This window comes from Sylvia atricapilla, chromosome 8 (genome assembly GCF_009819655.1).
Source record: "Sylvia atricapilla isolate bSylAtr1 chromosome 8, bSylAtr1.pri, whole genome shotgun sequence".
Classification (NCBI taxonomy): Eukaryota; Metazoa; Chordata; class Aves; order Passeriformes; family Sylviidae; genus Sylvia; species Sylvia atricapilla.
Window position 1 is genome coordinate 7,555,049 of NC_089147.1, and position 12,861 is coordinate 7,567,909.

The window sequence follows — 12,861 nt, forward strand, 5'->3', positions numbered from 1 at the left end:
ACAAAACTTTCTGGACTGAGTCACTGCAGTCTTAAGCATGACTTTTTTCCCAGTGTACGAAGAGCTATGACTAACCAGAAAAAGCAGCTTGGTTTTGTAGATTGAAGCCAGGGCTGCTGTCAGCTGGGAGATGAAATGCTGTGCTTTAGGTCGGCACAACCCACGTTTCAGGGACTTTTCAACCCAAGCTTCACCTGCTCTATCTGCCACAACAGCAGCTCCAGTGGAACACGATCCCTTCAAGCTGAGATTTATTTCACTTCATTCTAATTAACCTGATTACTATCTAGCCATCCACATCTGTTAACAGGAGACACCCAAAAACCCACACGTTTCTATCGTCATCTGCAGAAAATGCCATGACACTGTCTAAACATAGCACGCTGCCAGGGATTTGAAATGTCAGAGGAAGAGGGTGAATCAGATGATCTGATTAAAAGAGAGTGACATGAGTTAGGAAAAGGGGATTACTGAACAGTGCAGGGTCAGAGTTCTGTTTAGATTATCGGAGAGAACCCGACATTTAAGTTTGAATAATACAGTACAAATAGATAATGGACAAGTTCACACATATTGATTGCAGCATTAGCCCGAGGAACAGAACACACACTTGAACACAGAGATCATTAGCAAGATGCAATATTGACCAAAGTACTTGCTATCAAAATTCAGGTTCAACTTCCAATGAAATACACAAATTAAGTTGATCTTTTGTGTGTGTGTGTGTGTGTGTGTGATTCAAACTTGGAAAAGGACCACACAAAAAAGTGTATTATAATACTATTTGTAATTTGGTATAACCTTTGCCAAAAGCCTGAGAGGAAAGAACAGGGGAGGCTTTCATACCAATTTCAGGGTTCTTAGAAGAAAACTAAGGTGGCAGTTGGTATCATAAGGCTATTATTAATTATTTCAAATCTCAAGAGGTGCCAGTCAAGAATTAGAAGTAACCGATCATAATCACTTTGGAACTTAAAATATGATTGGAGCGATTTTATATCTGGAAGTGATACGTGATTCTTACAAAGGAAAAAAAAAATGGAGGAATGGAGAAACCAAGAGAGGGATTTCACTCTTATTTACTTAATCTGAGACAGTGTTTTGCTCTGACCCAACTTGTTTTGTTTTATCAGTTCTCTACCTAAAGCAAAGGGAGAGACCCCAGACTGCTGAGTTCAGCCTCACATGACGGGATCATCTCAGGAAATCTTGCTGGGAAAATCTCTGCTCTGCCACTTACTTGTTTTATGACCCTTGTTAAGTAACATCACCTCTGTGCTTTCCATTTCCTTGCCCACTTCTGATTAAGTACAAAATAAACATGTCAGGGTAAGGACTCTTCCTACCACACACACTTGTCCCTTGAGAATTCCGATTTCACTTGGAATTGCAATTGTATATCAATCCAAATTGAGCATAACAGTTCACCAAATTATGCAAAGGCCAAGATATGAAGACCAAGAAGAGAAAAAAGCAATGAATTTATCTGATTTTTTAAAAACCCTATGAGAAGATTTAGATAGTGCCGTTCAGTATTTACATGAATAAATGTACTTAGCTGAAAACCTTATTTATTATTTGATTCTTATAAGCAGACATGCCACTTCTTAATGAATGGCTCCTGCCAAGATGACACAAGAAAAACTAGATGTTTTTTTTCTTTTGTTTTTATCCTAGTGGCATTAGCCTCACCAGTATCTGTCCCAGATGGAGGTCTGGCAGCAGATGTCTGCCTCTATGCAGAGATCATTGACCTCTGAAATTTGAGCTCCATATTAAAGACTTTAAGAAGGAATCTTTCCTTTAAAGGAGAAAATAACTTTTAAAACCATGAGAACACAAACTTTATTTTATTATGATCCTAAATACTTACAAAAATTAACTCCCTCTGACTCCCTTTTAAAATAAAGTTTCACTGTTATTCTACAGAGAATCCAAGCTAATGAGTACAAATTTGTACCTGAAAATTTAGGGAAGTTTTATTTAAAATTTCTATTTTTATTTAAAATTTTATTTAAAATTTCTATTTAACCCCATGTCCCCAGCAAGATCAGAAATACAGCATTCTGTCTCAGATCTCTTGTGATTTAGAAAATTTAAAAAGTCTACTGTTTTTACCAGCAACATTTCTAACTCATCATCCCTTGTTTGGCTCATCCTGTCTTTAAATCTGACAGTGATCAGGCAGCTGTGAAGGGGCTGCCATGAGATCATGCAAAATGTACCAGTGAAGCTTAATGTGTGCAATGACAGAGGTACAGGAAATAACTAATTTCTCATTTTCTGCCTCTTCCTCTCTTTCCTGTCAAAATTCTAATTACATTAAAAAAAAAAAAAAAAAAAGCATTTTGCTTGACATTGTGTCAAGTAGTCATAACTATTACCCAATATAAGTGTTTGACTCGGGCTCCCAAATAATAATGTTAATGAGATAACACAGAGCAGAGGGAGTGTGGGCTGCCAAGCCTGTGCAGCGAGCTACAGAACACTTCTGATGCAAACTGTTTCCTCCTGGACACAACTGCATTTGATTTGAAGATTTCTTAGTGTATTCATTTTCAGGCTGTATCATCCAACATGCTGCTGATATCATCAGCACTTTGCACAATCTTCCTTTCTGCCAAAAAGAAGTTTCAAAAATAACATGAAGTCATGGTGGAAATCAGACCATATCGACAGGCCACCTTAATGTTCTTTCAGCACTGTCTTGCTCCAGATTGCATATTCTCAACCATAATTTTCAACCTACATCATTCACCTCTCTCCAACAGCAGTACTTACGTTAATTGTCTTTGGAAGTTATTCTACTGTATTGCACCATCATATCCAATATGCATTTTTCCTCCTTAAAAAAAGTGGGATTTGCCCTTTTAATGTCTTCGGATTTAATTGTAGCACCATCCTCTGTTCTTTCACTAAAGAAAGGAACTAATATAGATCTTACTGGACAAAAGTAATCTCTCATCAGACCTCTCTTTATAAAACCAAAAAAAAAAAAAAAATTGTGTTGCCTCCCATTCTACTTTAATTATACCCACACCAAATGTCTTCAAGTTAACCAGTTTAAGAAAAAAGGCTTTGTAGTAATTGCACACTCAGCTGGGCTCTTTGTAATTCTGTCTCTAATGGCCCTTGGAGGTCCCTTGACTCCTAGAATTCTTTACAGGCATCAGACACTGGATAAAAGGGATGCAATCCTGCTGGTGAAAATGCAAAACTGAACAGAATCAGTTCCTTGCCATCTTTTTTTTCAGAGCCTTTATATGTGCAGGGTCAAAAGAACAAACTACAAGTTGCACACTATTTGCATTCCTTAATGAACAGCTGGAGGCAATTGGGACATTGTAATAATGAAAACAACCTAAACAGAACATAATTAAAAAACGTCTTTTTTGTCTGTGTTTTTAATACTGCAGTTAACACCAGAGACACAGAAACCATGCCCTTCTATTTTGAAAGTGCTTTTTCAAAGACCTTCTCATCCTCAAAGATGGGTTCTGCATGCCAGGCAACCTAGGTAAGGATCTATGTTCTTTCTCTCTTCTGATTTACAATTAATTTATCTTATTTTCATAGGATAATATATTTATAACAGGCATTATGATGTTCTATACCCTCTCCTCCCTCTTGCTACCTGCTCCATTTCAACATTCAGTAACCACAGGGGTTTTGCAACCACCCTTCCCAGAGAGTCTTCCATCTAACTTTTCATTACAAAGGCAGGAACTGTACACCTGCAGTTAGGGTAAAAGTCAGCACTGACAGCAGAAATTACATTTTCACAGAAAATGTAACAGAAATTACATTTTTTTCTTCTATATGAATAATAAATAGAAAAAAAAACAGGATTAATGTCACAATGCTTTCCCTACTACTATGTCTGAATTTCCCTAGAAAAATGAATTGTGTTTTTTCCCTTTAAGAAAACAAGCTGAAAAACAGATCCCCTCTGAAAAAAAAAAAAAAACCACCAAAGCTCCACCAAAAATACCCTAAAAAAACCCCAAAACCTAACCACAAACACTACGTAAAAAAACACCAAACACTCACCAAAATGAGGATATTTTTAAAAAAATAGATAAATCCCAGAGAAGTCACAGCATAGAGCCTGACAGAGTTCAGGAAAATAAAAATAATCTCCTCCCACCACTCCTTCATATAATTTACAATCTTCCAGTGTTTGTTTCTCCTTTGAATAGTGTTCTCTGGAAATAACAGTGGTCTTCCCACACAAATCTTTATAACTGATTTTTTTTTTCCCCTTCAGCACTGCCAAATAGAACTGTTCCATCCCAGAATATACAGGAGGAACCACTCTGGATATTCATCTCTCACTGCTCTCCCTGGAACTGAAACCAGGTGCTGACTGCAAGGGCCCACTTAGAGAAAAGCTTTTATCTCCTCCAGTTCTCCCTGCAGCTGCTTCTGGCCCTGCTCAAAGCACAAGAGACCCCCAGCTCGGGGCAATGCAAGAAAAATCAAAGGTGATGGCCTTGCAAAAGGAGGACAATTCCTCATAAGCTTTTCAGATAGGCAAGATTTTCATATTTTAGCCTTCCTTGACATATTTCTGACTCCTCTGTTTAGGACTGACATGGCTGCTGAGCACAGGGATTATTCCTGATGTGCCTATCAGGAACCTGACAATAGAAGGAATTAAAATACAGGGTTGTGTAGGACAGAACTGAACTGATAAAAAAGGGCATATCAGATTAAAAATATTCTGCAAGATACCACGGAAATAAATCAAAATTTCAAATGTAGATATAACTTTTGTTTTACAATGAAAATGTAATACAAAAAAACATGAAACTATCCCCCCTCTGATTGAAGTTATTAACAGGAATTCTTTATCAGCTTTCATTTTTAGCAAAGATGACCTCAGAAAATCTTTCTAATTTTTTTTTTTTTTCCTGCAGTCCTAGAGTGTAAGCCAAGACAATTGAACCATTTTAGTAGCAAGGCTGGGTGCTCAGAGAGGAACTCTCAAGTACTATTATCCCTGATAGCATCAAACACTATAGTTTGTGCTGCATGTAGCAGTTTTGAAATGTGTCACAGAGATGGAGTGATTCATACTTTGTATTTTTCTTGACAATAGATGTTAATATTTTCTGGTATTTAGAGTGTCAGCTTTTTGACAACTTATATTGCATTTTGGGCTTGTTTGGGGTTTTTCTTGTGTTATCTGAAAACGAAATTGTGTATGAGTTGGTACAAAATGAAGCCCATCACTTGACTACCACTTCTACCTTCTCTTCTTGTGGATACTTTCACAAAGTAAATATTCTTCTGAGTAGGCAATGAAATCTTGGGGGTGAGGGGATGAAGGAGAAAAATGGGAAAAAATAAGGATAACAAAAATGTTTGCATTTCAGTCTGAACAATGAATTTTGAAGATGGATTTCTTGAGGGAAGAAAAGAAACATCTGCTAAGTCACGGTCATTAAAGCACTTCACATCCTGTTTTCATACTCACATCTATAAAAATCCTGCTATGCAAGAACTAAGATGCAAGTTAAGACGTAAAATAACACAAGGTCTTCCTCTGGCACCTCACCTCAGAATATTTAAAAGTAACACCTTAATTTCTGGAGCAATTCCTGAAAATTGGGTAAAAACTTCCACGGAAAAGTTGGGATAGAATTTATGTGCACACATGCTTTCCCCAAACTTGCATGTTAACTTCAGAGCACCCTCCAAGACCCCAGGCAAAACTTCCAGGTAACACTAACTGTACCTGGGAGGGAAAAAAATAAATCACAATATTCAAGTCTGATTCGCACTCTTTTAAAATCTACATTTTACCCTTCTTGCTTGAAAGGAGCAACGGGAAGTAAGTCAGCTCTAAGGCTCTGAAGCACATATCTATTTTACCATAGCTAAGAATTCACAGAATGTTAAGGGGTTGGAAGGGACCTTAAAGATTTTTGAAGCATTGTCGAAGAATAAGAGAATAGGAAACTTCATACAAAGGAGAGGTGTCAAAATGTGACATTTCAATAACGAGGAAGGAGCATGGCTTGTTACCAAGCTCAACACACAAAGGAGGAGAATTAGACCAATTCCAGAACTGCAGCCTGGTCTCAAACACCCAAAAAGGCTTTGCCTTCGAAGCTGGCTGTGACACGCCACGACCACGTGGGACAACAGAGGGAAGGCACAATGACATCGGCAGAGCCGCCGTGTTGGGTCGTGGGGCCAAGAGCCTTTCACGGTTCCTGCTTTGCCTGCAGAAAGTCTCCAGGAGCAAATTTCCCCTCTCAGGCTCTTAAAACGCACCTGTTAACGGGATGAAGGAAAATCTTCCCCTAACTCCCAAAGGAAAACTATCCCCTGCAGATCCCCCTGCTCTTGCCCTCTCTCCCCTTCCTCCCACATCATGTAGCAATAGCAGCTCATGAAAGCACAGTGGCTGCTCCTATCAGGAGGAGTATTGCACATTTATCAATAAAAGTTCATAAAATGACCACATTTACAGTAACAGATTTCTACAATAAAAATACACACAGTGAAAGCAAGTTCCAACTTCCCCAGGAAGGAAAAGATATCTGGTAGGACAAGACATTCTTACAAAGTTAGAACCTGGTAATTTCTCTGATACCTCTTCTGTAAAAGCTGAGGCTGTAAAAGTGAAGCTAAAGAGATGTGGGGTAAGTAAAAGCACTGCTTAAAAGATCAACCTGAAAATATTAATTAAATAAGGTCAAAATCATGGGAAAGGGAAAGGCCTGTAACATACTAACTTAATCTCTGAAGCCTAAAAAGGCTTACTGTTCCAGAAAGAGAAGAGAGGCTTGACTATTGCAAAACTTTTCCAGTTTCATTTTCCATTGTCTCTGCACAACTGAGTCAGACATACAAACACACAAAAGACAAAAAAAAAAAAAAAAAAGGCAAGATAAGTAAGATCTGGGAGATCAGTGACCACCACATACCTCCAGGAATGAAAAAGAATTACTGAATTACTACCCAGAGCAGAAAACCACCTCTAGACATCTCCAAAACTGTGAAAAACAACTGGCAATTATATGAAGATACTGGTAAAAACCACAATAATTTGAAAATAGCCTAATTTATGAGGCAGGCTCTGTACTACAAAAAGATTCTCATTAACTATGTCCAGTAACAAGAACTATGAAGAATAAAATGCTACAATGGGAAGACTGTGATTGCACATAAAAATTCATAAAACATCTCGGTTTGCAAAATCGATTCTGTAATTTGGCTCATTTAAAACCATAATTTCCAAAGGGAGCTGTTCTGTCCAGCATTAAGGTCATGCAGGGTCCAGGGCTGTAACATGTTTGTAATCCAGATGATGATGCTGTGACTAAATCCTGCAACAGGCACCATGTGATAGCAGAGTTCTACTTAGTGGGAATCCAGTGAACACATCCAGTGAAATCCAGGCAATTTAGCCTTTCCTTGGAGCATGGGTGCCAAAGGTGCAGGCTGTCACTTCAGAAAAACATGGCCCAAGCCTGGAGAGCAACTTCCTCCACACCAAATACTGAAACAAAAGAAAAACCAACAAAACCCCAAAATAAGCCTCCCCTTATAAAATAGCACCAGAAGCAAAATCTCTCTCTGCTTGGCAGCAGAGGTTGGTGCCCTAATTTCCAATCTGTCAGGATTTTTTCTCCTGCTGCACTTCTGACCACTGGCAAGTACAGTGCCCCAGCACCGAGTAATGGACTGGGTCATACTCACACCACAGATATTGTCATGATGACTGTGTCCCTCTCCTGACACGGTTAAACCCTTCAGCCTCAAAAGGACCTAGAGCCCCCAGGTCTTTCTGGGTAATTTTTTCAGCCACCAGAGAAGAAATTCCACAGTAACACCACCCTGTGAACACCTAGTTCTGACCTGTGAAGACAAAAGCTGCTGCGAATTTTTTCCAAGTCTTCTGCCTACATGAAGGCATCTGTCTGCTTCATCTGACATTACTCACATCACATGCACACAAGGTTACCCTTAAAATTAACTTTACCATTTTTCATACACATCCTCTGGTGCCAGCAGCAGAAGGCTTTAATAAAATAGAGCACTTTAGGCTCTATTTTAATAATTTTTTTCCACCTCTGTAGAAAAAGTTTAATCTTACTTTTATACAATAACTACTACTACTTGTGGTATTATGGTGCCCATATCTGACTCATACTGCATAAAGAAAAGGGCAAATCTCCCTCATTCAATAATTTCTGCATCAGCTCAGCTGCTTGCTCTTGAGGCAGCTCCACTTTTAAAAAGATATGCAGTTTTGATCAAAGACTTCCACTAATGGAAAATCTATCATATTCCCTGAATGATGCATTCCAATAATAAAATACTTTGGCTTCTGAAAATGTGCATCATCTTTCCTGATCAAATTCTCTGACTTTCAGGCTCAGCCTCGGGATCTTGTTATGTTTTGTCTTCATGATAAATGAATCCCCAATACCAAGCATCTACTCTGTGTGGAGTAGATATGTCACCCCTTACGCTTTTCTTTGAGAAACAAAAGCAAAAAGAAGAAAACAGGAGCAAAAAGAAAGCCCCCACATAAATTAGTTTAAGGTTGGCTCAGTGTTTTTAGACAAAAGATGAGTAAGTCACATCTTGCATCATCTCCTAACCAAGAGTCAAGCGCAGAAGTTCAGATTTAAAGGAAGTCAAAAGGGAGATTCTTTAGGTACCTGTTCCCCACCAAAAAAAAAAAAAAAAAAAAAAAGAGATCTAATAGATGACCTTTCTCCCATGTCCTTTCTATCTATCTTCTCTGAAGATAGACCTATCAGAGCTGACTGAAAGAACTTCTAAACACTTCCACTAAATGGGAAATCCAAGGGGAAATCCTCACATGCAAGATTAGATAGGAATTCTAATGTTCCTTCAGAATTATATCATGGATCTACAGTAATCTTAATTATGTAGAGTAGCAGTAAATAAACATGGGAATTTCTATCCAAGTGAGATGAAGCTACACGAAGTGACCAAGGAGATGAACGCACAACACCATTTTGCCAACACAACAGTAGTACTGATGCTTAAAACAAGGTGAAAAAGATGGGTATGAGAAATGTCTGGAAAACATGTGAAAAAGGAAACATCTTGTGGACTAATTCTGACTGGTATTCACCTCTTGGAAGCAGCAACATATCTTTAACAGAGGGTGGTACCTTCAGCATCAGAGGAACAAAGCACTAAGCTGGACTGAAAGCCACATACCTGATGAGCAAACTTCTCTGCTTCAGGATCTCCAGTGCAGTGTTCACTACAACCACATACAAAACAGCGCTATAAAAAGAGCAAATACTCCCCTCCTGGCCCAGAACCAGAGGAAGCCCCAATCTTAGGAAAAGCTGCAGAGCCACATGAACACATCATCTGACATGGAAGAAATTTCCAAAATCAGAAATGCTGCTCAATTTTAATGGTGGCCAATGGAGAGAGGTTAATTTCATATAGATATTATATATTATATATTTCAAAATATATAATATTGACTTGCTTTTGGCCATGATCACAGTAAAAACGCATTGTTTTGGTCAAGCCAGACTTCTGGTATTTTGTCTTCTACTTGAGAAATACCCTGGTCCTCTTTGCCACACACACTACTCAGTAGCAAAGCATTGGTAAGGGTTTCTTTTATTTGGTCAGTAACAAAACAGCATCAGTACATGAATAACCAATGAAAAACAATGGAGTTTAACTCCAGCACCTAGATATCTCACATTCTAGCTTTCTTTATGTATACACACATTCCAGTAGTCGCAATGCATTTTTACAAGTTGGTAGCAGCTTGGGTTAACAATCTGCACATACAAACACACACATATAGACCTCAGCAGGATTTGTCTTGATCAGCCCACAGAGAACCTGCAGTAACTGATATTTCCAGTAGCAATGCACGATTTGAATGAACAGTTAAGGCCAGAAAAGAGGGGGACAGGAAGAGACACAAGGAGAAAAGCAAGCAGAGCCACCAGTTGAAGCCAGGCTGTTGTCTCCCACTTATTTGGATAAAAAGCTAAGAGTTGTTAAGGGGCAGTTGTCCATACCATCATATGGAAAAGTCTCCTTGGCTAAAAACAGCTTCTAGAACTGCATTTGTAGAGCTAGACCAGCTGGGAGGGAAAGGACAAAAATAACTGATGAAGAAAAACTCTGTGTGGCAGAGCATATTTAGGAGAACTAATATGCCCTTATCTGGGAAGTCTAGGCTTACCTAAGCTACCCTGGAGGAGGATGCACTTTTTGATGGAAGAATTTCTGTTCAGGTTTGTCTTTTGAGAATTGTGGTGACTACATGGGCTTGGGGGTCACATTTACAACAGAGAGAGTGAAAATTCTTGCAGAGCTACTAAGCAAGCCCAGATAGCACAAAAGGTACTGTGATGTGGGGTTTGGTGTGACAACAGGAGAATTACATAACTACCCAGGACAGTGAAAATCACTAAACCTCTCCCCACGTGGATTGATTCAAGGAGAGACAAAGGCAAAATGAGCCCTTTAACTTTGGTAGAGTATTTCTCTGTATGCAGTAATTGTTTTTTAACAGTTCAGCAGAATTACTAAGGTAACCAATGTGGTTAGGCAATGTATCTTTATACAGACACTCTTTGAAGGTCAACCTTAGCAAACACCGTGGTTCAAGTCATTCTAAGATATTAAACATAACTGGTCTAACAGAGCTGCAATTTATTATAAAGTGAAAATAAGGACACTTCAAGAGGTGAAATAATTAAATGTATAATCAAGTTTCAAGTATTGAATATTTAGTTAGGAAATGTACAAAGATATCCTTCTATTGACTTAACAGAGAGGTTCAAGGAAGAAATCTGTTTGAATGCCCAGGCAGCCGTGGCTGACCACATTGTGAATGTCAGCTCATTGACTCAAGTACTGAACTCTTGCCATTTTAAACCTAGGCAAGTCATTAGCCATGAAGAAAAACTAAGATTATTAGTTAACTGCCTGTTCAGTTGCAGGTACAAGCATGGTATAATCTGATGAACCAAGCACAAATAAGTCTTTTCTGCATTTTAGAGCTACACATGACATACAGAAACCCCAGAGCTGCTAACATCATTGCAGAAATGATATCATTAAAATTTGCTAATACAAATTCCAAACAGAAAGCAGAAAAATATAAAAAAATGTGTGAGAGGCTTTTGGGGAGTCCCAGGAGACTGGTAAGGGGTACAAGCACATGACATTCCACAGTACTGAGGCAGGCTGGCTGCAGGCCAGTGTCAGCCACTTAACTGCACCCTGCAAGAATTCAGCTGCAAATCTTTGCTTCCTTTCTGTCTTTCATATCTTTGCAAGGCAAAAGGCAAAGACAAAGTCTTTCAGCTGGAGTTCTTTCATCCAAGAACATTCTTCATCCAAGGCCAAAGGTTCACCACATCCTAAAAGGCCTTTGGATCTGCATGTTCAGTCATCTTCATCCAAACGTTTTTCTTTGGGAGCATTATTCAGTCCTTGAGGCCGACCCTAAAAGAACACCAATAAAAACTATCTTCATTCCTTCAAATACAATCTTCAATGGCTTTAACTCTAGGACCACTGTATGAGAGCATTGTGTCGAAGGTGAAAAATGGATGCAGAGATATTTCAAATTAAAACCATAGCACATTGAAACATTTTTCTCTCGTTTTTGGAGGTTTAGTTTTGGTCGAGTCTCTAGCTAAACATTCCCAAGGTGAAATAGGCTTTCTGGAAAACCACACATATAGACACAATATTTTTCCCCTGTGCTGACAGCTCTTTAAATAAAACCCTACCTGTTAGCTTCCCTGGGACAATATTTCTAAGGGGATAGTTGTGAAATAAGATTCTATCAGTATATTACACAAATACAAAGTGCTTTGAATATAAAACTCCAGAATACGAGGAGGTTCTGTATCCACTTAAATTGCTTTACTGGAGTAGGGAGGAGCAAAGTTTCCTCTGGGAGGTAACAAGACAGTTATTTAGCGGGGCATGATAATGCCACAGAACACCAGGCAAAAACCTCTGCAATTGTAACTTTTGACTGTCTAAAATAAAAAAGGTGTCAGCTAACCTTGGTTTCAAATACCATTCTTTAACCTGTCCATTGTTATTCCACATCATCTAGCTCACTTATATTTCCTCCAAATTCTTTTCTTATACATATATATATGAAGTTTTCCAATCCTTTCTGTCCTTTTTTAATATTTTCCCAGAGTCATCTATTCATCTCTTCTATTTTTCCTTCTGTCCAAATATCTTCTGCTGTTTTTCTCTTCAGGTAGCCTCTCTCTGCTACTCTTCTTTTCAATTCCATGAGACCTTTTAAGATTTTAGTCTTGGTCTTCCTCTCTGCATAACTCACAGCTCTGTTTTGGTCTCCAGAGTCTCTCATCCCATTTGGGATCTCCTGACCCATTTCAGCCTAATTCCCCACAGTCACCTCCAGTTCTTTGCCTTTTTTTTTTTTTTTTTTTTATTCTTCACTTCTCTTCCTATCCCTCTTTCACCTAAAGCCATTGTAACTTCAGTTTTATTTCTTCTTTTTTTAGATGTTACCAAGCTTCTGCTACTGCACCACCCTGCCAGGCTCAGTCACAAACTGTTTCTAGAATAAAGGGTCAATTGTGCCTTGTTCTAACAGTATGAAAAGACCTAACCAGAGGAGAGTCAATCTTCAACGTATTTTAAAAAAATGAACAAAACAAAACACCACAAAATCTTCTCCTTAAAACCTTCTCCTTCACTATTTCTTTACAAGATTCAAAATAATTAATTTTATTACTACTGTACCTGTAGCTTCTGAAGGACTTCCACAAAAAAACCTCACTCCAAAGCAAATTTCAAGTTTTGATGGTTACAAGAAAAGCATGAAACATG

The 12,861-nt window shown here is 38.5% G+C and overlaps 1 protein-coding gene across 2 annotated transcripts in view; it reads right to left on the reverse strand.

The window, feature by feature from the left end:
- The window catches only part of ATRNL1 (attractin like 1), a 430,796-nt gene that overhangs the window by 72,898 nt on the left and 345,037 nt on the right, over nt 1–12,861 (reverse strand). The window contains exon 28 of one of the 2 annotated variants that reach the window (XM_066323528.1): nt 10,141–11,484. The exons of the other annotated variant lie outside the window; for it this stretch is intronic. Within the exon in view, the coding sequence (XP_066179625.1) occupies nt 11,425–11,484 (60 nt within the window). The 3' untranslated portion in view covers nt 10,141–11,424. Of the gene's footprint in view, nt 1–10,140; nt 11,485–12,861 lie in introns of those variants that run through there. 2 annotated transcript variants of the gene reach the window in all.